This window comes from Notothenia rossii (genome assembly GCF_949606895.1).
Source record: "Notothenia rossii genome assembly, chromosome: 9".
NCBI classification, from domain to species: domain Eukaryota; kingdom Metazoa; phylum Chordata; class Actinopteri; order Perciformes; family Nototheniidae; genus Notothenia; species Notothenia rossii.
Window position 1 is genome coordinate 71095771 of NC_136907.1, and position 27511 is coordinate 71123281.

At 41.8% G+C, this 27511-nt stretch overlaps 2 protein-coding genes across 5 annotated transcripts in view; both read left to right on the forward strand.

Moving 5' to 3' along the window:
• Positions 1-8085: 8085 nt before the first annotated feature.
• LOC307019822 (uncharacterized protein) lies at positions 8086-10357 on the forward strand. Its single transcript, XM_079650927.1, has one exon. The coding sequence runs from the start codon at positions 9275-9277 to the stop codon at positions 10172-10174; it is 900 nt and encodes a 299-aa protein (XP_079507053.1). The 5' UTR covers positions 8086-9274; the 3' UTR covers positions 10175-10357.
• A 5259-nt stretch (positions 10358-15616) lies between these two features.
• Positions 15617-27511, forward strand: part of ptprma (protein tyrosine phosphatase receptor type Ma) — a 139156-nt gene continuing 127261 nt past the window's right edge. For all 4 annotated transcript variants that reach the window (XM_079648547.1, XM_079648549.1, XM_079648550.1 and 1 more), the window contains exon 1: positions 15617-16116. In XM_079648547.1, coding sequence (XP_079504673.1) covers positions 16044-16116 — 73 coding nt within the window. In that variant the 5' untranslated portion in view covers positions 15617-16043. The remainder of the gene's footprint in view (positions 16117-27511) is intronic.

Below are 27511 nucleotides of genomic sequence, written 5' to 3' on the forward strand. Positions count from 1 at the left end.
ATGGTAAAATACCCATGTCTTAATATAACCGTGGCCTTAACCCAAACCACAGGCACGCAACAATACCATAGGAACTCAGGCCACAATTAGTGGGTAAAGCCAATAGGAATTCAAGGCAGGCGTGGCAAAGGTGGTAGAAAGATGAGAGTCCTCTTTACTTTTAAACACTAATGTTGATCATGTGTGTCAATCACTTCACCAATGATACTGTGTGCAAAACAGAGTATTCTTGCTTTTTCACACAGTTTTTCACACAGTTTAAATGCCAGCTTAGAGAGTTTTGGAGCAAAACTCTAGAAGTAATTATATACTCTCTCAAAAATAGCCCCATACAACCGGGGGTGTGCAGGTTTTCTTGCCCTGTGACCAATGAAGTCCCCCGTTTCCCTGTCACGTCCCGGGCTATTACCACTTAATCACAGAAATGTCCAAGTCTCCGTCAGTAAGACCCAACTGTTTTGCCTCCACACACACTTCTCAGCACTGGAGACAAGAAATCACTGGTGTCAGCAATAGGCGATTTGTTCTGCATGACATTGGGTGTCAACAAAATCTCAAATGAAATGGCTGAAGGGTGCCGGCAATCACTGGACACACACACACACACATACACACTCATGCACATGAACGCTGTCACTTCCCTCTGCCTCCCTCCTCACACAACACACATACACAAACTCAGGAAATTATGATGACCAAGAATAGGTCACACTAGTAATACAGCCATGTACTATCCAGGGATTACAGTGTGCTGACATAGGCCAACAATAAATACCCCTGCAAGAACAACAGGTGTCTGACAAGATTGTTTCAATTTAATAAAAGGCTTACACAAGCCTCAGAGCAATGATACATTAAGCTCTTTTAGACATGTTGGCCTTTTATTGCTTCATCCCCTGTGATTGGAAAATTCCTTTATTTCACCCCAACAATTAATCTGACAGAATCTCGCGTGCATAGAGAAGGCAGATGTGATTGCGGTGCATGTAAGCGAATGTCATGAGATCGATATTCTTGTCACGGACCACTTTAAAAAAATTCCCTTTGGATCTGCAATTTCTTTAGCTATGCGAGCTAATGGACATGCAGCTGGAGCTCGTGCGTCTGAACCCTGGGTGTGTGGCGCCCGAGCCAGCCTCTTTCAACTCCCTGTGAAAGCACCCCTGGCTCTGTTAGTATGCCAGCCTGAGCGCCAGCGGAGCGAGGCAGCCACATCCTCCAGCTGGGTCTGTGCCACCAACGGGCACCTGGACCCACTCGCAAACCTCATGAAACGCAATGCATATTTAACTCAGAGGAATGCATTTGCATCAGAGAGGCTGTATGTCTGCAAGATGCTTAGAGGAGACCCGTTGCACCTTTATTTCCTTCATCTTTGAGATTTGTATGCACCTATTGGGTGCAACAGAGCCATTTTAACTGGCTGATTCACTCTTCAGGCTGTGCCTCAGCTGTTGGACCGCGGCCAGAGTCACAGAGGCCTGAAAGACAGCCATCGTTATCCAACTCTCACAAGGTGTCATTGTAGGGATCCAATGATTACCATATCAGTACCACATGAAACATTTATGGCTTGCTGGCAGTGATGGTCTGGCAAGCATCCTAATTTCTAGAACAGAGCTTGTCAGATCCCATTGTTTCAAGTTCTTGTAGACATGGGCAGGAAATCATCGGGGATGGAACTTGTTATGTCATTCACGGTCAACATAACAACTTTGTAATATGAGGTTCTCCACAAAAGCTAACCTACCACCAACGCTAGTTCAAGTAACACACTATATATGAACATTGTGGCTATTGAGACTGCTCCTTCCTTCCTACACTCTTTGTTTTGACGCTGCCTAATTGCTAAATGGCAATCCTTATAATGCAAACTCATGCTACTACCAAGCTCAACTGTAGACAGTCTGATCTTGGTACTTTAGGATTATGATACTGATAATCAGAATACATTGGGATGTGGAAAGCAATTCAGTGGTCAGAACCAGGACTTTTTGAACTAATAATTATGATTGTGCCAATGCTGGTCGCTTGCATCAAACATGCTGCTATGAGTCAAGCCACCTATCAGTGTTATGGACCGTAGCTGTCTATTCTTCGGGAGCAGTGAGTTTAGGTTTTCTTGGGAGGAGTTTTCTTTATCAAAATTGAGGATCTAAAGATTGAGGGTGTCCCACAGGGAAGTGTAAAAATTGTTAAGCCCCCTGATGCAAATGTGTTATTTGTGCTGCTGGTATAAATCCTAAAACCTGGAAATTTGTTTGCATGTTTGCCTATTGGTTCACTCGTCCCAAAGTTAATGGGTTTTTTGAATACGTTTTTGATTTAACACCTGAAATGAGGGCTGGGGTTTAGAGGCTTCGATATTTAGTTCTACTACTGTACATAAAAGAAGTTCGTAAATACTGTATTTTTGATCTTCAAAGCTTTTTCGTGTCTTAATAAAGGTGGCTACTAACAAGCTAGTAAATGAGACGACTGATGTTATTGGGGTCATTACGGTCACTACTCACTAGTCTGCCTTAAAAGCCTTGATATGTTTATACTTGCACTTTTGCAGACCATTCATATGACATATTTTCGACTAGTAGATTTTTAAAACATTAAAAAAAAATCTAGAATTTTCAAGGCTTTTACATTCAAAACCACATATTTTTGGGCCCTATTGATTGTGTTGAATTTGGAGGTATTTTTGCCATTTGTCCCCAATTATTTCTGACACTGTTGGCATCAGGCTGTGTATCTGATGCATCTTCAGAAGGGAAGTTCATGAATGTCCACCTGGGTCTCTACTGAGCTTTCATGGGAGTTAGAGGTCAGGAAGTCAGACCATAGGCGGAGTTTGACACTTGCGCTTGGGGGGGCAAACCTTTTTTACTGACGTCACTAGACAGTCCCAACTATTCCGTGGGGTACTAGCGCTACGGATACAGTAGCAATAAAGCCAGCGTTCACCACATTGAGTATGACTTTTCCACATACGAACACAACTCGTCCCGCCGTACACACACACACACACACACACACACACACACACACACACACACACACACACACACACACACACACACACACACACACACACACACACACACACACACACACACACACACACACACACACACACACACACACACACACACACACACACACACACACACACACACACACACACACACACACACACACACACACACACACACACACACACATATGGAAGGGGCGGTCTCTCCCCCCAACAACAGTGCATTAATTAACTGTAAAAACTCATAACTGTGCACATCTTATACTTATTTGATAACTACTATATCCCTTTGTTACTTGAACACGCTAACATATTATTAACCAGTGTCCTATCTTATTAAAATACAGTGGCGAACCGTAAGGGCCTTCAAGGTATTCAGAGAATACCCTGGAACACTAAGATAAAACAAACAAAATATCGATTTAATTATATAAATAAAATGTAATAAAATGTATATAAAATGAATAAATGAGAATGGTATCTGTGTTGTTGATCTGTAATATTAAAGCGTTACATTGATTTGTTTGTCCTTCTCGGACCATGCACTACGTATTTCAGTGGTTTTCTGTTAGAAAAGAAAGCAACCAATCAGATCTTGTTCTGGGTCTCTGGGTAGAATATCCTTCAACCAAGGTATTCTACATCCTTGATAGAATCCCCTGGCCGTTGCACTGAATGAGAGCGTACGTTTGGACTGACAGTTTGATCAACCAATCAGATATTGATTTGTAGCCAATGGGCGTATTCTTTCAGAGTTTCCCTCGGTTCCAGGGTACTCTAGAAGGCCCGCTAGTTAACAGGCTGGAGACAGAGGATCAGATGAATGCGACGAAGCAATTCATGCCGTTTTATTGTTTTTAACGTTGAAATGACAAGTGCAACAGGTGAAGATGAAGTTCTTGCAGAATTGTTGTGTGAGTACCCTTTTCAAGACGACAATTCAGTGAAAAGACGGACATTATAATGCCGCGGAGGGGAGGGGCAGCGGCGGCGGCGGCGGGGGGGGGGGGGGGGGTGTGTCTACAGAAGGTCCAGTTGTGATAGACACGGTTCGCCACTAAAATATTGATATACGAAATATTTGTATCGGAACAGTTTTAGACGTAGTAATGCTGTAACATATTTCAGCCACTAGGGGGGGCCCCCCGCAAAATCCGCCTATGAGTCAGACCCTGACCAAATGAATCAATCAATCTTGTTGCCATTGCAAAGCCTCGACACTATCTGATCAAGATGACTCTATAGCGTCGCTCACTGTACGATTGTTTGTGTGTAGCAGTCAGTGGCCTGTAGGAGTGGCAGTGAGCAGGTGAGACCCAGATAGGCTGCTCGCTGGTACTTCATCACCCCGCTTGTTGTTGTCACAGCCACAATTGGTTTGTACTCCCCATGTGCTGCATCAGCAAAGTCGGAACTGATTTGGTCACTTTGGAGCCCAGTTAGCTTTGCTCACTGCTCTTCCCTGTTGATTCCAGCCATCATTACAAATGGTATCTTTATTCGGCGGAGTTAACCCGGATAGCGCTCTCCCCTGGGTGACTTTATTATCTATTCATCATGTTGTCCCAGTTTATCTCAAGATGAATCTGGCTGCCTCCCTACACATCTAACTACAGATACCTGGCGTGTGGCCTGGGGAAAGAGATTAGAAGATTACAAGATACTCAGCGGAGGTGCTTCAGTTAGAGTTGATAAGGGGGTGAAAAATATTCAAAGAAGATGCAGAATGGTTTTGAATGTGGTCTTTCAGAACCAATCCATCTTCAACATAGGCTTGAATATATTAAAACCGCCTTGATAAATATAGTCATTTCCATGTTGACAATTTGCACAACCAGCTAGGGGCAATCTCAGCGTGTCCAATCTGGTGAATAAATGAACATGTGAAACATTGAAATGAAATGTTCTTGGCTTGTATTGAGCCTCGAAGCTGACTTGTTGGACACTCCCTTAAATTTTCTCCCCACTAATTTGCATTGCTGAGTAGATGCTTTTTGTCACCTGGAGGTTTTGACAGAGAAATGTTGCATCCAATTTCCAGATGGCAATTGAAATGTGTGACTTATCCCCTATTTTTGACTAAAAAGCACAGCCGCTTCCACAGACTCCATTAGCCGGGGTGGATGCGTCCGTGTACACAAATGGAAAATGGAAAGTGTCCAGTGGTGTGAATATTCACATCTGCACCTGCTGAATAATAGACGGTTACCTTCTCTGGTGGCTCGTCATCAACCCCATTCACATGCGCTCTCCCATCTCATGATGCTAATGTTGTTTGGGATACTCAGTAGGCCTGCAAAATGCATAGTTCTTGTTTCCTAGACCTGATCTGGTCTTGTCTGAAGAGGAAACATATTCTCCAATAAGAGTGCTGGCTTCAGGGAGTAATGTGTCTACAATATAGACTTTAAAACGCTTCAGGTCTTGGCAGGTACTCCTTACATTTCAGGAGAGAAACACCTACGGCAGAATCTGTGGCAGCAGGGCCATATATCATCCTTCTTCGCCAGAAGCCTCCGCAGTAATGAACAAGTAATAATGGTATATATCTTGAACTTGAGTCTCTAAAGGTAGCTCATCCAGAGTCATTATTGTGCCACATAACCAGATGAGCTTTCTCAAATGAGATCATTTTTGTCACCCTGAGGACTTGAGGGTGTAACTGTTCTCAGAGTGAATAACTCATCCTCATTTGGTGCTAATGGGACTCCGTATTAAGGTGTTGTGTGAATGCGGGAGGAATGGTAAATCCCATTTTCTTGTCATTTAAATCTCAAGCTGTTTCCACACATCTGTTCCTCTGGTAGAAAGAAAGGCTCATTTGGGGGGGAAAGCATGCACGGGATAAAGAAGAAGCATTTAATGAAGATTCATGGCTCACAGGATTATGACAAAGTGCTAGGTGTGTTATGGAGAAGTATGTCATGATGACATCTCTCACAGAAATGAGCATTATTCGCTCTGTCCATATCCAGCTTCAAGCCCACCCCCTCCCTCCATCTGTCCATCTCAGCTTTTTCCAGGTATCACAATGCTACAGTTAACCCATAATGAGGAAATTGTGTGTGAAGCCATGGGTTTCCTACATATTTGACAGCATGTGTTCTGAGCCTCGTGTTGCCACTCCGGTGATGTGTTTGCAAATGGAGGGGGGGGGGCTAGTCTGTTACAGCTGGGGTTTAATTTTTCATTTAAATAAAGGATGACAGGATGAAGCAATCCTGCTGTTTGTGAAATTAGCAGTTGCAAATACACACAAGAACATTAGATCTGCTCCACAGAGCGAGGGTTGCATAAAGACTTTGTGATTAAGTGTCAGTCAGAAAGCATTTTCCAAACAAAGTTACTGTGGTATGAAGGTGTTAACATTTACTAAAACATTTCCGTATGAGACATGCTGTACAAGCAGCAGCCTGAATGGGCAATACACCCCAAACAGCCCTATCTCCAGTGTCCAATTCAGCAAGCCCATGATTCAACCTGTCAGTCATAAGTGCTGATGTAGCCGCGCTCACAGCAGAGCCACTGAGTCCCCAGAGTTGGATATCACTGCTAACTGTCATCCAAGTACTTTGATTACTGCACTGGGAGAAGAATGATGACTAAGGCCACTCTAAGTCCTGGTCAGACTCTGTCAGGCTGTCGAGAAAATTGGATCAAGTCCAAGGTCCCATTTACACCCCGAACGTTTATATAAAGTGTTTATGGATCATGAATGTACACCTCTCCTGTTGCTAAAAGCTTGTTAAATACACGAGTGACACCTTCTGGAAAATGATTGTTGGCATGAAACAATACATATCCGAAGAATAATTGCGTTTATTCTAAGATACAAGAGTCGATTTCTGTCTTTATGTGACAAAAATACTACATTATGAAAGGTTTTACATGATTAGAGAACAATACGTTTCTCTTTTCAGAATAAGCAATACACACATTTAATACATTGATTAGAATTCACTGTAATGTTGTTGTACTTAAATATAAGGTCATGTTGAGTGCTTGTATCTATATCAATATATATAGAGATATAGAAATAGAGAGATACATCCAAGTTCAGTTAAAAGGGCCCATCGTATTCAGAAACTTAAGAAAAAAACCTAACCTTAATAAGACAGGACTATAATGTAAACACAGCTGAAGTTAAGTCTCAAGGTGAACAATATTTAGACGTAAACATGTGCAGTATGTGTGACACAGCAGCTCAGTGTACATGCTGTTCTGTTCGTGCTGTGCACTGCACTGTAGACATGTATTGAATGTCTGTCTGTCCTTAAGAGTGTTCTCTTCTGTTGCTCTGGAGTTTATCATGGTTCCTTCCCTGCTGGAAAGAGCTTTGGATTCTTTTATTTGTCTGAGTTGATCCTGTAAGGTTGTCATGTACAATCCTATGGAATAACGTTATGATTTAGTGCTGAAAATACTTGACTTGAATAAGTGTTGAGCACTGTTGCATCACAGCAGGAAGCACCTGAGTGCTTGGCTAGGGCAGCATAACTGAAATTGAAGTTGTCTGAAGTCCTTACCGCCAGCTGCTCCTGCAGAAATAAGTAGTGTACCTTTCTTACTGTCCTACTGTGCACAATGTAGTGACTGCTTTTTTTGTCTTTTGTTTTCTTAGTTATATTCTCTGTATTTTATATGTTTGTGTTATGTGGTACGTGTGTAACGTTGCTGCCTTCTTGGCCAGGTCAGCATTGAAAATTAGATTTGATCTCAATGCTTTTATCTGGTTAAATACAAATAAAATAAATAACGTGGAGTTTGGATGGATATTGAAAGGTTTTGAAAACTTTAGACATTTTATTGCAAAAATTCTCAATTACTTGTTCTGAATTGTTGAGAAGTAAAAGCACAATGGAAATGGAAATATTCAGTAGATTTACCTAAAATACAATCTATAATATTTTACATCGTTTTGGTATTTCATTTTCAGCCCCTGTACAAGACTTCGTTAATTTCCTAGATTGAGTCTTAAAAGATATGTTTTTTTATAATTTTCGTAACTTAGTTATCAAAATATCTCTAGCTATTTTGCCTTTTGTATTTTAGTTCTTTGACAACAAAACAAGGACATTTGATAATTTCAGGGGAGGGTTATTTTTTTAAAGATATCCTTTCTGCCCTACAATGTAGGTGTGAAGGTGTTCTGCCCTGTGAAACATTATGGAACCCTGCGTCTCCACAGATGCATGATGGGACATCTCCACCCCCCTACAGCAGTGAGCTGATTAGGCAGACAGTATTCAGAAGATATGAAATAAATACTGACAAATTATAATAGTAGGTGGAACAAATAACTTTCAGTAAATTGTACAAAGATACTTACAAAACTCCAGAACTGTCAGTGTGTAACTTGCTGCGGGGAAAGACAAGTTCAAAAATGTAAATGCATTACATTGTCTGCTTTTAAAGAGAGATTGTTCCCTTGGTGCCACATGAATGAGTTTTGAATAGCAGTAGAACTTTCTAGGAACGCAGTGGAATGTTCCATGTCCTTTTGCACTTGAGATTAAACCAGCGCATGTCTGTGAATACGTTTCCACTGATACCTTTAAGAACCGTTACTTTTTTGAAAGATGATTCAGTGTTTTCACGGCTGTCGGCTTGGTGCCATATTTCATTGGAGATGAGAGATCATGCAGAAAGGCGCAGGGGGCAGACAGGAGAAAAATAAAAGTGAAAAGAGATTATGGTCAGCCAGAGATGGTATGTTAAAGATCTAAACTATTTTAAGTGAAAATGTAATACACTCAGAGAAGAGAGCAGGCGAGCCAACAGAATAATGTGTGCCACGTGTGCCCGTGTATTTCGGTGTGTTATGTTATGAGATCATGGCAGTGACTTCATCTGATTGAGCTCACAGCGTCCAATCCCCAGCTCTGCCCTCCGGTAGTGGGTGGGGAGAAGGGTGCTATCTGTGGACATGTGAAGTGACAGGACCAGCTGGTGTTTGAAATCCAGTAGGACAGGCAGTAGGTCTGGGAGACACAGACCACGAGCCCCATAGTGCTCCGTTACAGCTGCCTGCAACTCAACTTGGTGAGGAAAACACAGCGAGGACTCAGTGTCGCTGCTGCCAAACATCAGGAGTTCTACAACAAACCTTAACGTTGATCATGTTTTGCGTGCCTCGCTTAGGAACCCTGAATCAACAACCGTTACCCTTACCAATCCTATCATTGGTGGTGATTCAGCTAATTGGATGCTGACATCTTGGAATAGGCGATAGAATCAACTGTGAGGACGATGGGTGGGAAGCAATCTCGCGGCTTCTCCAGCAAGGAGCTGAATGAGGGGAGTGGTCGTCAACGAAGCAAAAGTTCTTCTAGAGACGGCCAGCCCAGCCTGTCGTCCGCTGCCGAGAGGTTCCGCAAACACACCACGGTTCACTTTGGCTACAACACCCTCAGCCTGGCCATGCGGGCGCTTGTCGAGACCCCCTCTGAATTGTGGGAGCTCCGGGAAGTGCAGAAGCTAAACTTGTCCATGAACTGCCTGAGCTCCCTGCCCCCTGAACTGGGAGCTCTGGACAATCTTGTGATCCTCAACTTGTGGGGGAACAACCTTTCAAGTCTACCAGTGGAGATCAGCCTCCTGAAGAAGCTGCGCGTGCTCTTCGCCTGTCGAAACCGCCTGAGCGAAGTCCCAGAGGAGCTGGGGCGCTGCACCCGCCTTGAGGTGCTCAGCCTGGCCAACAACCAGATCACAGGCCTCCCCAGCAGCCTGGGGGCCATGCACAATCTGACCAAACTCAACCTCAGCCACAACCGCATCGTTCACATCCCCACCTGCGTCTACAGCATGAAGGGTCTGGTCTTTCTTCAACTGGCTTGCAACCGTCTGGAGACCATCGCCGACCAGATCCAGGACTTAGTTAATCTGAAGATCCTCATCGTGGAGGGAAACAGTATCCACTCACTGCCCAAGACGCTGTGCTTCCTGGAGTCTTTAGAACTCCTCAATGTTGACTTCAATGACCTGCAAAATGTGCCAGTGGAATTGTACCTACTCAGCAGACTCGGGAGGTTGGCCTGCCACCCGATGGATAAAGGACTTCATATTATCCACAACCCCCTCCTCAAGCCTATCAAGGAGGTGCTGCAAGGAGGTCTCAGTGCCCTCTATAACTACCTCAAGCCCACGTGAGGGACTACTCTGTGTGTGTGTGTGTGTGTGTGTGTGTGTGTGTGTGTGTGTGTGTGTGTGTGTGTGTGTGTGTGTGTGTGTGTGTGTGTGTGTGTGTGTGTGTGTGTGTGTGTGTGTGTGTGTGTGTGTGTGTGTGTGTGTGTGTGTGTGTGTGTGTGTGTGTGTGTGTGTGTGTGTCTAAAAGAGTCATAATGTGATGTTGGCACAGACCTGACCCCTGGCACATGCTAGTCATGCTGTGAGTCCTTGCTCTTGCCACAAACTGATTATATAATGATCACCTAAGACCAGTAATAATATTATTTCCTGTTTTTTATGTAATTTCAAAACTGCATTGAATAATAAAACAACTACTAACTGCTGTGTCATGTCTAAACCTTTGTTAATCCACAGCAAAGCGGTCAGGATAACACTCTCAGCTCACGTAAAAATTCACAAGTCTACATTTGGGAGATGATTACCAGGCAGTTGACATAGTTTGGCCTGTTGCAGTGAGGGGGCATGGGGGTGCGCTCAGCTACACATCACCACCCTTTGTTGGATTCAGGTCACGGGGATCAGGTGTGGAAAGTCAGTGGAAAGAACGGGGGGGCTTAAGATCTTCAAAATAATAAAACAAAAAGACAACAGGGACTTATACTCTGATTAAATGTTGTTCCACTCCATCAGATCAGAGCTGCCTGCTGGGTTCAGCTCCTCTGAGGTTGTCGCGTGTTGTCACACAAACGATTTCAAACGATGGAAAACAAACTCACAGTGATATGATTGAAAAGTGCATCCTAAAAAATGTGGACTACTGTGGAACAATTGTAATTAAATTTAAATAACTTGAAGCAAATATAAACACTATTAAAGCTCAGAGGGGTTGTAAATCGGCATTTGGATTATTTTGTTACATATCTGCAGCTAATTTGAATATGCATTTACTGTAGCACGGCAACAATCATACATACTTTAAAGCAAAGAAAGTATTGTGAAAGTATTTAATTCACTAGCATAGTGAGTGGATAGGATACCGGACTATAAGTTGATATCGTTACGCGACTTTTAATGGAATCAAGGACTAATAGTTTATAATATTTTAAAATGATGTTTTCCAAATTATATTTGAGTTTTATGATGTTAAGCGTCAACAGTAAGATAACGTTAATTGGATTGCACAAAAGGTTGATTAATTCCAATTTTGAACACACTTTCCCTACTGTTATAGATATCAGCTTCTTCTTTTTTTTACTGTGATAATCGATGTTAAGTGATTTATTGCAAAGCATTTTACACTTAAACTAACATTAAGGTGCTTGTAGTCAAACTTCAGTAGTGTAGCTTTACGTTATGATGACATAATGTTATTGTATCTGTAAACCTATTTCTTATATTATACCACAAGGTTGCTGATAGTAAGATGTAGCAGTAGTGTGTCTCTCTCCACACACACACACACACACACACACACACACACACACACACACACACACACACACACACACACACACACACACACACACACACACACACACACACACACACACACACACACACACACACACACACACACACACACACACACACACACACACACACACACACACACACACACACACACACACACACACACACACACACACACACACACACACACACACACGAGAATTCCCTCTAGCATAAGTCTTTGTCCCAGATAGTGATCCCGGGACATGTTGTCAAATAAAGCTCTTAAAAAGGTATTGCATCAATGTGAGTCAGATGGCCTGAATTCCGGTTGCAGTGCTGTTACTATTTTGGTGATAAAACAATACACAAAGACTTGTCTTCTTTTGACAGGCGACCATTATATTTACAGTATACAAACACATATTCCATCAGCAACTATCGAGACCAGAGGTAGGAAAGTGATATGGAGAATGTGTGAGAATTGCTTCGCCTACCCATATATGCTTTAACTGTGGTGAGCATACAAAAAAAGTAATTAGAAAAGAAATCCCCAAAACAAGCAGGCTGCATTTGTACATCTTTAGATAGTAAAGGTTGCTGACCCTTAATTAAAATGTTTATTTATTTTATTTAATAACCAAAGTACAGTCGAGGTTCCACTATTGACTTCCAAACAGTGACCTCCACTGAAGTAAAACACACTTTAACCACTCTCCCAATTAATTAAAGTGAATCTTTGCCGTCTGGAAATCCCCTTATTCCACTGAACGGTCCTCACTCACTAGTGGTCAGCTTTACACCAGGGATCACACATGACTGCAGTTAGCATGCTTTGTAGCATTTGCTGATCCTATTTAATTGCTGCATGCTCCAATAACTTTGCTTTATAATGAGACAATGTGCAAGATATAACAACCGGGTGAGCACAGATTGGCACCCGTGTTCTCCATTCAAAAGGAATTTTGCATTCATAAGCCTGAGCTTGGAAAACAGTTTGGCATCAGCGGCAGCTTCATGACTTCCCATAATGAAGGACAGCTAATCAATCTCGTATTGAGCTTTTGACAATCAAGGCACGGGATAATCACAATGGAATTAAATGTTAAAATCTGTGCTGTTTGGCAGCCACATGAGGAGAGGCTTAATAAGACTTTCTTTGGAGAGCAGTTTGAAGTCTGTGATTTATTCAGTCACACTGAGACTCCTCAAGTTGGGTGATGTGATTGGCATTTATTGACAAACAGCATTATACTACCACTTATGTCAATTACAACAAAGTGTTATTAAGCTCATCATTCCTAAGTTTAACTGATTCAAACTGTTCCTGCAGGGAGTGATACGAGCAAGAAAGGATTTGGTGGCGGCTCTCCACGATGAAATGTCAATATCAGCTATTCAAAAGTTCAGGATGTTGTTTGGAAATCAACAACAGTGAGTCACTGAAACAGTATAGGCCACTTTCATAACCTTTGAGTCCTATGGAGTCTTTTGATCCTAGCATCCCTTTTAGAGGCACTTCCTCTCATCCAGTCCGAGTAATGTCAGAGCGTTTCAGTGTCTTGCTTTGAGATTGTGATGAAAGTAAGCTTGTGGAAGGTTACCGGGTAAAAAAAATCAACAACAACCTGCTCGATGGGCTTGATTTTGCTATCACATACAGCGATATTCCTAAACAAGGGTAAGTGCTTCTGAAGCTCAATCAATATGGCAAAATACAGATAATGCTTTATTATATATTGAGTTGTCTGTAACACCTACAAACTAAAGGTGCTTGAAAACAAGCTGTTGACAAATCCAAAATGGTTAGCCAAGTAGTAGGTAAAAAGGTAAAAAAATATTATCTTAAAGTAATAGATAATTGGTAGAACTAGGTGGCTAAAAGTAATAATAATAATAATAATAGGATAAATGGTTGAAAAAGAAGGTTAAAATAAGTAAACAATTATCAAGTGATCATTTGTCTAAATAGTTAGCGTTAAAAGTAACAGATAGGCCCAGTGGGTCAACATTGTTAGCTTATAGTTATGGATGAATGGTTAAAATACAATTATAATTGTTAACTAAATGTAATGGATACATGGCATATAATCAGATTTACATAGGTCAGGAATAGCCCTACAAATTCAAATGTGACCAAACTGACAGTTAAATAATATAAAGAAATTGCAGTAACGATGTCTACCTTAATGTCAAATCCAGTTTAAAATAACTACAATCACACACATTTGGTACAAGGAGGATGGCGTTGATTGAGGAGAAGGCTACTTGAGTTCATCTGATATTTCTGTAGAGTAGATTTGAAAACACTGGAGTGGGATATTGTTATACATTTGTTGAACATGTCTTCATGAACCAGCCCTCAATCACACACTCACAAACACTCTCTCTCTCTGCATTCATCAGTGCAGACAATGATGCTATCCATTCATTCTTCCATCCAATTGGAGGAGTGAACATTCTCGTCAAGTCCCATGACAGCTCTGCTCAGGCTGGTATTCATGCATTCCTGGCAACAGCCAAGACAATACCTTAAGACCACAAAAACATATGTGACTCTTCTATGAAATGCTACAGCCTTTGTTTTATGAAGGAAAACAACAACTGGATCCGTATATCCTTGACAACGCGAGGTCATTTTCAGACTAAATGTAGACCCGTGTCAATCTGGCTGCTTTTTAATTAGCCGTGAAAACTGCTGTACAAGTGAAATCGCCATGTGTGTTTATGCATGCAAAAACAATAAGGGAATGACATTGTTTGACTTTGTCATTAGTTGCTTCTCCATCTCTTTGTTTGATATTGCTATGAGAATATACTGAGGTTGTTTGCGCTTGTCGTCTCAGATAAGACTAATTCTGGACAAATATTTGTATATATTTAAGTAAGGCATCATAATTAATTCATTGAGGTTGAAAAAAACATGTGTGTGTGATGACGTGGCTTTGTCTTGCCAGGTCATCTAATGAAGTCCTCTTGAAGGTCAGTCTGGGTTTGCCTTTAATATGATCAATGCTTGAATCTGATCAGAGAGGACGAACAAGGTGAACTGTGATTAAGAAAACAGCAGGCAATGACTTTAAGGAAATATGATTTTATTAAAATATGGTGCCTAGTTGAGCAAGAAAAAGGCTTATATGGTGTATTCAGTATTGTAATTAATAAAATCACCTTCCAGTGGACGTTGTTAAGAAATGTACTTATCCAGGAAAAAAGGCCATTGTTTCAGTACAGTAAATGACAGGTCATATTAGATATAGGAGGATAATGTCTTAAAATGTCCAATTTGGTTGACTAAACAATTTCACCACAAGGTCCATTGGCCTTTTCTGGATTTTCACATCACATGATCAACATCAGCAGATGCAGTATGCTTAAATATTATGGGATTGTTCATTTTAATTTTCTCTAAGCCCTTTAAAGCAATTATTTTCCAGGTGGGTTTTAAAGATGAGATTTAAAGCTTGTGTTTGTTTTACCTTGGAGACAGCAGTTGAAGAATAATCTCACCATAAGGTATATTTAAAAGCACTACAGTGCTAATCCCAAATTCGAAATATGTCTATTAGTTTTTTTTTTAATAATGGGGTTTAACAGTAAAGTCATAACAGGGATTTAGAGCTCTTAGGTCGAAGTCAACCTTTGCTAATGTTCACATTCAAGTTGTGAAAAGGGAAGAGCTTTAATAAGATCCTCATAAAATATGTATAATCACAGAAATTAGTAGTTGAAATACCAGCATTGGCAATTATGATTATGTTTACACAACAGTGGGGTTAAGCACCCAAGACAATGAGGAAGTAGAGCAATTGTAAGCAAAACACAATGTTAAAGGGCAATATAAACATTAAAACAACCTTTTAGATATAAGATACTTCCTATCTGTCAGGAGATCATTTGCAGTATCTCTGAGTATTCTTCTTCTTCTTCTCTCGTTTTTTTTGGCGGATTGATCTCTGAGTATTAACTTTGTATCACTACTTTAAGTGAACGATGCCAGGTTCTTACCTGGCCCGGGTTAACTGCACTACTTCTCTCAGCTCCAGTCTCCACAGCTGGTCCCAATAAACGCCAATAGAAGGACGGTCAGGTGCGGAAGACGCCTCCGCCTGTCACACGCGCCCTCTACCGGCCACACAGCGCGCTCACAGCCGCTGCTCTGGAGCTGCCGGACCACCACTCAATCCACGCGTAATTCCGGAATCAGGACTCACTCACACATTCCTCCTCCAAGTGTGGAGCAAGCCGGCAAGGAGCAGCCGTGTTCGGCGTCAGAGTCCCCTCACAGCCCGACAGCAAGCCCAGGGACGGAGGAGAGGGAGAAGATACTTTAGATTGAACACTCCTTAAAAGTGTATCGGGATTCAAGTTGCGTTAAAAGACAGAAGAGTTGCCAGTTAACCCCGCGGCTGGGGGTTAACGCTACCACGGCTGTGTCGACATGGATAAAGTTATCAATTGCTTGTTTGCTGCAATAACCCTGCTGTTGTCCGCGCAAGGGGAAGTTTTTAAAGGTAAGGAGAATTACCTGGAAATGTTTGCACGTACTGCGCAGTCCGGATTTATGCCGAAAACGAGAGCCGAAATTGAGGGGAAAAGGACTTAAACTCAGTTTCTCTACTAGTTCGTCTTATATTTTACTCAAAATGTTAAGTTTACAACTGATATTTAGCATTTCAGATCGCTTTTCCTAATGTTTGTGGTCACAATTCGTTTTAACAAATGTATGTGGCGTAAATTCGAGCATATGTCAGCGTGTGCAAGTAACTTAAGTTATATGGAGGTGGCAATAAATCAGCTTATAACATTAGTTCCACTCACATTTGACACATTTAGCCTCTGCTTCATTGTCACTCATGAAATGTTTGTCACCTTTTGTGCCGCCGTGCGCAACCAGCAGGTGTGTTCCTCCACGGGATCAACCCCGCCGCTTGTCACGGCAGACATGGGCACATGTTTAAATTAGTGTATTTGTTTCTGTTGTGTCTAACTTGATCTTGATAAGTTGCTTTCTAATGTGATTAACCTCAAGGGATTCACTGTCCGCTGGTCCGCTATTGGTTGCATACGGCGAGGCGATAAGCCACACTGAGATTTCCTCAGTTTTCTCCGTGAACTGCCAGTGAACTTAATTTCTAATGTCCCTGCCTTTGACCATAGTGACATATGTTAAAGTGAAGTTCCCTACCTTAAATGCTTAATTTGAATTATTGTTTATTTGGTTGGTTAGGTGCTGAAAGAGTTATACTTTTATGCATAATGCCATATCCCTCATACTGTTAATTATATACGACATTTCTTCCTCTCTTTATTGTTTTTCTCTTTTATAACTGTCTTGCATTGCAGTACATGCATATATAGTTCATATTTTGTAGAGCTCTCTGTTTGCGGTCCCCATTGAAAAAGCTATTTTAATTAAATAACTTGTATATAAGTACACTTTTAATTGAACTGACCTTGCACTCTGAGAATACAGCTTTTGTAATTCTCTGAAAAGTGTTTGCTTTGCAACATTTCTTTGGAGTTTCACTGCAAATGTGATGAATTTGTTCTTTCACTGAATGACTGATTGTTGCTGCACACTTCAGACACAAACACTGCACTACTCTGAATGAATGATATTCATACAAGGGCACCTTCATTTGGAATAAGTCTATTCAAAGCTTTGTGGAGAAAAAAGTTCATTAGCAGCAGATAGGGATTTGACTAAATTAGTGAAATTATAGCGCAGACTTTCACAGTCATTGTAATGGCCATAGATGGCTCAAGGGGACTAGACATTCTGATTTAGCCCCTAAAGGGACATGTATTCTGTCTTTACAATGGCATTATCTATGTGGAAAAAGGCACATTAGCCTGTATTCATGCCAATCAATAAAGACAATGGATGCCCAGTCTGAGGGTGATCCATACTGCCATTAGATCAGTTCCATTGAAAACGTGTTGCAAAAATATGGCCCCCTATGAAAGTGTGTTTGATTTTAAATTCTGCTTAGCCCCGGAGGAAACGGTGTGTGAGGTGAAGTTGTTGTGGGAAGTGTGGCTTCAGTTAGAGCTGGATGCTGTGGGATTCAACAGACAACTGATGCATTTTGCAGAGAGCCTGTTGGGGGCAGCATGGCACACATATAATATGATACCCAGATGATGAAGCCAAGCTGCTCCGAGCAGAGGACCGAGAGTCAGACACATAGATCACAATGTAGATGCACTTTGCAAACTTTGTGTCAAAATGTCCGTTTGATCAGCACTCTGATTTAACAAAACAACTTAACTGCTAAATAAATCACATTTGTCTTTTTATTTATGCATCCCCACTTTCTTATCACTGGCACATTTAGAGACTTACAGATTATATATTAAAAGGTTTCATTATAAATAAACTGTTTAATCAAGCAGAATGCAAAAGGGTCAATACTAGTGAGAACTCTTACCCTGCAGCTCAAAGTATTCCCAGTCCATTTTTGTTTGAGGTTCATCAATCTTGCCTGCTGGCAGCCTCAGGACTGGGAGATTTATTGGAGTGGGCTGCACTGTAGGGCTCCCAGCGGTGCCCAAACCATCGATAAATGCGCTCCTAATTGCATGAGTGTGTGTGTAAATATGTAAACCAGGAGGAAAATCAATTGCATGTGTGCTGCTCTCTCTGGCTAGGTGACGGATTAGCCACACAAGGATGGGAGAGACGCGGGCAACATTTGAGCCTGTGCATGTGGCTCGGGACATTTGTTATGGAAAGTATGTGATAACAGCTCATGTGATAATTAGATCACTGAGGTAACCAGAGTAGCCGTCTACTTCAGCGCGCCTTGTGACTGTGCAGTCTCAATTGGATCACAGAGAAACAGTCCTTTGGTGGTCTTTTAATTTACGCATAAAAAAACTCCATAATCAGTATCACGCTGTATCAGTTTCATCTTTTCTCCTTCTTGTGAACTTGTTTATGCACCTGCTTATGTGCTCTCAGTGGCATGGTAGAAATGAACTCTCCTCCCCCCCCCACCCCCCCCCCCCCCTGTTGCATATCCACAATGCCCACTGGATGCTCCAGGTTCAGAGAGAAAGCAAACAACACTATAAATCACGTGCTGTATGGCCAGTGCTTCTGTTTTATACATTATGAGGAACCGCTTCTTTTTTCTTCTTCCAAGAAGGTCTGGCCTTTGATATCTCTACTCTGTCTTCCCCCCCCGAGCACATTAAATTCCAGGGAGCTGTGCGCTTTGTTATGTTTACCACCTTTTCCAGCAGCCATAAAACCTGCCTTGTTTTCTGATAGGGGCGAGTCGTGTGTAGAGAATAATGCCCATGCTTGGAGTGTAGTGCTGTAGTTTGTCATTGCAGAGTGACTGCTGCTGATAGCGTGCTGGTTGACCGATCCTGATTGCCATCCAGGCGGTGACTAAGGAGTAAAACAACACATTGGCGGCTGGGGAAGATAAACAGCACTTCATTTGAAGTCTGGCAACAATTTAGATAAAGTTTTCCACTTATGAAATGTTTCTTTTCCCCCCTAGCTGACTCAGATTTAATAGAGACTTTTCCGAAAGGTGTCCTGAAGGGTGGCAGTTTTTCTTTGTTTGAGCCAGTGGAGAATGAAATTAAATATGCATGTCTTTTTTTTTTTTCCTTTTTCTCGATGTCTTCAACCAATGTTGAGGGAGAGAAAAAAAAACGCTTCATGGTGATTGATGATAGTACAAAGCAGAAAGTGAGGTGTCTACATTCTTCTGTAACTTTGCTTTTCAGACACTTTTATTATGATAATGAAGGCGGTGGAAACGCATGGATTTACTGAAGCTGTTCAAACACTGCGGGTACATGTGTGCTTTCAGAGAAAAGGGTCTGCTGAGGGCTGTCTTTAGACTGATCATAGCTGGTAGACACGTGGGGTGTGTCACTCTAAAAACATAACTTTAAGAACTTGCTAATACTAAGTGCTGCTGTATTGACCCGAGTATTTGTTTGAAGTGCAAGACTGACAGTTATCCATTTTCATGAGTAGAGAAGTCTATCGTAATACTATGAGTGGAAAATAAAATCACCGCTGTCTGCTTTCTAACATGTGACCTTTCGGCTTCTGTGTATCTCAGTTTTATACCCAATAACAAACAACATTGCAACACTTAAAGGGAAATTCCACCCTAAACACCAAATCAAATACATACAGTGTTATTTTTATGACATTAAGATATTTCCATAACATCCTACATTCGATTACTGCTATCAAGCATCTGCAGCTAATGTCAGAAACTATTGTCCTTTTTTTTTTTTAAATGAAAGATCAAGAACTGAGAAATGAATGATATACAAGGAGAATATCTAATGTTTTGATATCCCCATTAGACTTATTATATCAGAATAACAAAACATGTTGCATTGTGCGCGAAGGGCACGCAGCTTGACGCATTATACAGCTTTGTTTCGATGGGAAAAGTCAGCATCTGTTCTCTGGAAGTTGCCACGAGGCATTCTTGGAAATGGTAGGAAATCAGCAACTGAAGAAGCAGATAAGGGAGGTTGGGGAAGTCGACATGCCAGAAGAAGTAAACAATATCTCATCACAGAATAACTACAGAGAAAACGTCAACAGATTGATGATGCATAGCAGTGCAAGAGAAAGCAAGGGTTTACTTTTTCAATTTTTGGACGCAGAAGGTAATATCACTAGTCTCCTATAGGAACTTAATTAAAAGACTTTGTGACACAACTCTACTCACATAAGCCACATTAGTTAATAGTCGTTTCCATCAAGGATCTGTATGGCATCTAAAGTAATATCTCGTTCTCCTTTTCCTCTGTGACTGAAATTTAATAAAAGTGGTATTATAGCTTGGCTTAAGGTACCAATGGAAAGTGCAGTCTATTTGCACAGTGACACATTATTTGTTGTCTCTCCACTGAAGCACATGGATTTAAAATGACTGTGAGGTCTTCCTGACTCTCAGCTTTAATCTGGAGGTGTTTTAAGACTCAAGCAGATGAGCAGTGCTTAAGGTGTAGCCCTTTCACTATGTAGAACCCAATTGAAGGGCACAGCAGGCGAGTGGATTGTTAACTAGTTAGCTTATAATTTGCAGCACATTAAACATAATGTAAATGTATTTTGAAATAAGACTGTACCTGTTAGATGTTGATTTGGCCTTTACTCTTTAAGACCACTAGCATGCTGTCTACTCATTACACGTGAGCTACAACCAGGGGCGGACTGCGACTAAAAATCAGCCCGGGACTCTCGATCGGCCCACCTCGGTACCGCGAGTAAATACCGCTAGTATATTGTCAACCGGGGGGTGCTAGTGCCTTATCCGACCGGCCCACTTCAGTACCGGCCCATCGGGATTCGTTCCAATGGCCAGTCCGCCACTGGCTACAACGCATGTTTATTAAGCTGTCAATCATACACTGACACACACACACCCTTCAGCTGGTTAAAGGGAGCCTTTCTGATCTTTTATAAATGCTTTTTCTTTCTTTTTAAAAAAGAAAAGAAAACACATATTGTGTTAGACTGCAAACAGGATGACTTATCTGGCTGAGTGAGGCCTTTTTGAACTCCTCACCTCTCTCTGCCTCACATTGCCTGTGTTTTGTTTTCTGTCGATTGGCATTTTATATTTTGATGTCAATCCTTTCCAAGCTATGACCACAAGGCATCAGCTGACACTTTAAGAGAAACACATGATAGTTAGGACAGTCAGCTGACTGACCTGGCCCGTCATGACATTCCTTTGTTGACCATAACAAGCTCTTTGGGAGCTTCCTCTGTATGTTTAAGATCATTGTCCTGCTGCACTGTCCTAAGATTAGATGGGCTTCGTATAAAAAAGCTATGATTCCCACACTGAGTGTTTTAATTAAAGTTCAATTAAGGCCTTAAAGCTTAAATTAAATCTGAAGGCACTTTGAGATAAAACAAAGACTCTGAAGTCAAAGTGCTGGAGCCAACACAACAACAAACATGTGACAGTCCCAATTTACTCTCACTCTGCACTGTAAGTATGGAAATTGGTTAAGTGCTGGCATATCGGGCACTTTAAAGCAAACAGAAAGTGAGTCAAAGTCTACCAATATGGTTCATCATCTTCATATCCCTGGAGTGCCACTCCACATTCAATCATTAGCTGTTGATTACCAAGTGATTTTATTTACATTCTTGAGAGGCGGTAATAGTTTGAAGTTTGCTCTCGAGGCCGCTGATGTGGCTATGTTATCCGGGAGCTCAGCGACGGAATGATAATTGGCCTTGAGATGTGACTGTGTGAAGGATGCTGGACAAACAGAGATGCTCTAATTATACACAGCTCCTTCTTCAAATGAAGAGGATAAAAGCTAATGAATCGCACACAGGCCAGCGCAGGGGGCTGCCTAATGAAGAGAGGGTGAGAGACAGATAGGGGAGTGTTTGCAAGAGAGAGGGTGTGTGTGTGTGTGTGTGTGTGTGTGTGTGTGTGTGTGTGTGTGTGTGTGTGTGTGTGTGTGTGTGTGTGTGTGTGTGTGTGTGTGTGTGTGTGTGTGTGTGTGTGTGTGTGTGTGTGTGTGTGTGTGTGTGTGTGTGTGTGTGTGTGTGTGTGTGTGTGTGTGTGTGTGTGTGTGTGTGTGTGTGTGTGTGTGTGTGTGTGTGTGTGTGTGTGTGTGTGTGTGTGTGTGTGTGTGTGAGAATTCTGTGATCTCATCAACATGTCTGAGGAAAATAATAAAACTTGTGTGGAAAAACAACTTACTATGCAGCGCACCATGTTTACCGGAGTCTGCATTCGTTGTAGGTGGCTCAGAGTCCAGGCACGCAGGAAAGTCTCACTAATTAATGCTCCAAGGGTCTCAATTGTTATTAATGGTGAGGGGGAGGGGAACTGGGGAGGAGTAGGAAAGGCAGTTTAAATCGGGACATTACTGTGCATCTGCTCAAAGTATTGTAAGGCCTCATATCTGCGTACCAGTATCGATGTCAGCTCACTTTTATTAACCTTTTGAAAGCATTTTTTTTACTTGTAAAATGTGTCCAATGACTGGCAGTGGCACCAATGGTTTAACACTGAAGATTAGATTGACCCCGTCACATTCCTTCTTTATCTTTCAAAACCCGCTGTTCAATCAGTTTCTATTCACCATCGTCACCTTTAACCGTTGCTAAATGTGGACTGAAATTGATTCTGATGGAGCACACTTTGATATTTGGCTCAGGTGAGCTTATAGCCTTGACCTCGAGCGTGAAGCTTTAATTTCAAGTCTGTCAAATAAAGCTCCCGCCACGGCTTTCGACGCCGCAGACACCTCGCTGAGAAGGTGCAAAGTTACTTGTGTCATTTCATGAATAACTCAAGTTGCCTCCTTCACGAGACAAGTGCACTCGCTAACTTGGAGGAGACTCTGTGGTGCCAGGAAGCTGTCTGTAGGCTACAGCTCTCACACAACCGGTGGCAGTGTAGGTGGTTGCAGTGAGAGGAGGAAGAGGAAGAGGAGGAAGAGAGGAGAGGTGGGAGCTGCTACTGCTGTTTCACCTTGTCTCCTGTTATTTATTAGGCTTATGTCAAGGCTTAGGCAGTAGGCAGGTGTACATCCCCTCCTCCTCCTCCTCCTCCTCCTCTCCCAGTCCGGGCCTTATGAGTATAACCAGGGGCAAAATTCTCCATTACTGTCAGTCTGAATCTGTTGCCGTCACATTAGCGCACGTCATGCAGTCATTAATGCATTAGGCCCTTGTTTGAGTGCTGGTTATTTGCATTGGCTTTTACACCCGTCTATTTGCCCTTGTGCTAAAAAGCTGCCTTGGCTGAACTTATTGACCATTTAACTGTTCAATAATGAAGCGTTCCCCCGGGGATGAATTAGCTCTCAGTGGTCGTGTTGAATAACGGTTATTAGGACGTCAAAAAATTAACTATCATGTACACTTTCATGGCCTTTAAAGAGGGACATATTGCACAACTTTATTTACCTTCTCTCTATCTTTTTAATGCAGCTGTATCCTCTCACATAGGATCTCACCGCTAACAGTTGAGTACACCATTATCCACCCTTGTCCTCCACTTCTCCCTCCCATAGCAGAACGTACCTGATTATACTCCTATCGGTCACACTCTGGCGCCTATTTGCAGGCTGTTATCTGTTTGCGGTGGAGACTCCTCGGGGAAGCGTACAGCCGATAAGAGACTGTTGTTCTGTAAACAGCCCTCTGACCTCCTCAGGCTGGGCTTGGCTCGTTTTCAAATGGGTCTCTTTTGTGTTGGCCCCGAAGCTCAAACCTCTGCGTGACTGATTCCCCAGGGAAAGGTTTAATGGCATTACTGTACGCTCCGCACGGCACAGGGTGGTCACTTCGGAGCTGTCGGAGCCAGAGGGGGGGGTTGTGTGTGTGTGTGTCAGTGTAGCAGAAAATATGAACTGTTGGTAAATGAGGATGATAATGTGACTAGCCTCTTTATGCCCTGAAACTGGAAGCAGCTTGTGGGAATGGAATTATTTGATGGTTTTCCTTGAATGTCAATCACTATTTTTAACCGTGTGGCTTATCGCAACATAAATCGTATTCTCACTTGTACTTGTCCTTGCGACAGTCTGTTAACTCACTGAAATCTGACGAGACAAGTGCATTAATGGCTCTTCTGGGGACATCTTGGCTAACTGCTCGACTATCAAAGACAATCAGTCCATCCCTCAGTTTTTAACACGGCCCTTGTTCAATTTGCCAGCGTTTCCGAGCCAACAATGCATTGAAAATCAGTAGCCATGGGCTGTACCGCAGCGATCTGTTGTACTAAATCACTTTGGTGTTAAACACTGCTTCATCCAAAACGACTAGAGACGCACAGCTGCAGGGCCCTTGTTAAAGAAAGAGCAAACACAAACAATAAGCGGAAAAGATGATGCTTGGCTTGAAGCTTGACTCCCACCCTGTAATCAGACTTTGTCGCGCTTCAGAAATTATAGGGCACAGGAGTCATTAGAAGTGTGGGTGCATTGTGAACGGAAACACAAGTTCAAAACACATGTTTTTGGAATAATGCACATCTGAATAAACAAACCGGTGCAAATCTGACAAGTTGATTGTAATGATAGTTCGCTAGCCGGGAGGATGCTTTCTGTTCAATGGGCTGTCTTAGAGACTTATTGGTATCAGGGCAAAGGAGTAATTAATGTAGGACGCCTCTAGCATCAGTTGGTTTTTCTGGATTGTTATCATCAGTGCCACAGCCACTGTATCATGACAAATAGCACTCTAAATAAACGACACAATTAACTTTTTTTAAATATTTCGTAGAAGCTATTAAAGTGAAGTCTTAATTTGTTTGCTTTTTTTTTTTTTTTTTACTTTAAAAGGAGTTTATCCAATTGTCTCTCTGCACTCTACAGCCTCAAGAACTGCAAATAAAAGTCTCTGAACACAATGTGAATCATTTTCAAGAGTGGATATCTTTTTTTCTCCCACTGCTCAAGCAATGGTTGTCCTCAAATGCAAACACATATTTCCCCTGTTCTAGTATTCTTTGAGCAATTCCTTCCCAAGGCTAACTGAGAAATTCCCTTTTGCCGTATAGATCTCTAAATGGAGCATTATTCATAATGGGATCCTCGGCTGAAGGGCAGCAGTATAGATATTTTATAATGAGACAGGGGACAAGATTCACATTAATAGCATATTTTATCGTTTTCAAGTGTTGTCACCACATTTGATTAACCAAATCTAGTCTTTTTTCCATTTTGCTATGGTGTTGGCTACTGTGCTCCAAAATGTGTTATTGTGCTACAAACTGCGTAAATAGTTAGACTAGTAGCGTATAGCAGTTAGCGTGATGCTAGCTAGTATAAAACACAAGGAGACACAGCTGTTTTGTCCTGAAGTGTAGAATTCCTTGCATTTCAGCATACAATTTCCACCGGATGTGATAATAACTGGCCAGGCTCTTCTATAGAGTGTGAGGTCTTGAAGTTTTCGTGTAAGAATTTCTAATTCTTTGCAACAAGTTGACCTCTTAACAGCAATTTAAAAAATCAATATCTCTCACATTTCTCATTCATTTAGTCAGTTAGGTGTATATTACAAGTCATTTAACAAATTGCTAGTGTTGCCTTTGAGAGTACGCAGCATTTCTGAGCGTGTATTCTGCATCGCATTAGATGAGGCAACATAAATCATTTCAGTGCCAGATCTTATATTCATCCATGTCCATGTCAGCCTGATGACTTAAATGAAATCATTCATTAAATAAAATAATCTCCTCTACAGTCGAGAACGGCGCCATACTGAAGGCATTTTTCTTCAACTTTACTAAACTACAGATGGAAATTAATGGACAGGATGTTGTTGCAAAAAAGTAAATTTTAGGCAAACTTTTCTGGAATATGAACGAGATCAGAATTAAGTGTTAATATATCTGTGCATTTTTTTTGATACTCCCATGCCTGCCTTGGACATGTCAGTTTTGGCTCCACAGCCTTTTTGAGTTGCTGGGAAGTTGCAGCAGCATCAAACAGTGCAGATCAGGATTGTAGAGGCAGAGGCACACGGCCCGGCTTCAGAGGATGAATAATTCAGTCACATGAGCCCAGACTTCTCGCAGTGAGACTAATATTCAGCAGCACCTGTGTGTCTGAAAATCTCTCCCCTTCAACCCACCAGGTTACTTTCCCTGGGGAGAACCTCACCCCGGCGTCACCCCTGCTGTGCTTTCCCCAAACTGTCAGAGTAGCAGTGCAGTGGCTGCGATGCTGCGCTTGGATGACAGAAAGTACTGAGGAAACCGCTCAGTGTACAGCTGCTGTGGGACTGGACTCAGAGATACGGAGTGTGAACATAATTAGGGCTGGGCATTGAATATCAACGTTTTTTTTGGTACCATCAGAGATTTGTTCATGACACCAAGCTTCAAAAACAATCAGGCACTGATCGGTCAAACATCAATCCTATACTCTTGGATTCAATCAACATTTTGCCAGATGAGAAAACACTGAAGTCCATTTACTAGGTGTCATTTCATATCATATGGTCTTCATGCTATGGTCAACAGTGTTCCCAGTTGTTATTTACTCTTAATTGTTCAAATTACATTAGTAAAGTAAATTGTTTTGAGAAAAGACCCCTTAAATTATGACTCCTGGTGATGTTAGAGGTGGGGGGGGGGGGAAGGACAAAGTCAAATTGAGGCTTAAAAATATGAGAAGACTGATCAATACCTCCATAATCTTCAGTCTGGTTAGCTATGAATCTTCCAAAACACAAACTGCAGAACACCTGGGCTTTGGGAACACTCAAAATTACTTAAAATGATTTAATTTCCATTTAACCTGTAAAGGGGCTTTCCCCCCCCCCCCCGTTTTTTTTCTCACGAAACTGTGTCTCAGGGCTTCTTAAAATGTAATAAACTATTAATGTGTCCTACTCATTTAACAGGAAGAAACTCGGCTAACTGATGATATGAACCATGTTTACCGAAACAGAACACAAGTCTCACAAGAAGCGTCTAAATGAGCCCTGAGCGAAAAAATGCTAACGCACTCGAGGTATAAATCAATCGATATATACTTATCGGATATGCACACGACGTAGCTTTAGGTAGCAAAACACGGAGATATGCTCACCTTTTGCTGATAATCTGATCAAAAACGAGAAACGCGGCTGAAGGTTAATCCATAGGTTAATCCAATGTGTCTGTCACTTTGAAAAAAGTATTGATGATCCATAATTCCATTTTTATGTCAAAAACTGAGTTTTCATTTGCTGCTAATGATAGCTTCCAGAGTGTATGACAGCTTCCTGTTTTGTCTCCTTGGATACGAGTCCAAACAACTCACAGACTGTACCGGGCACTGACGTAGGCGCCCTGTGACCATCAGATTTGACGACGCTGATAGGCTGAAATTATGTTTTGGCGGCATAGTTTAAAGATAGCAATAGTTGGCTTCTGCTGC

Excerpts from the sequence above, each read along its gene's own strand:
- LOC307019822 (XM_079650927.1), top strand. The coding sequence starts at position 9,275 with ATGGGTGGGAAGCAATCTCGCGGCTTCTCCAGCAAGGAGCTGAATGAG.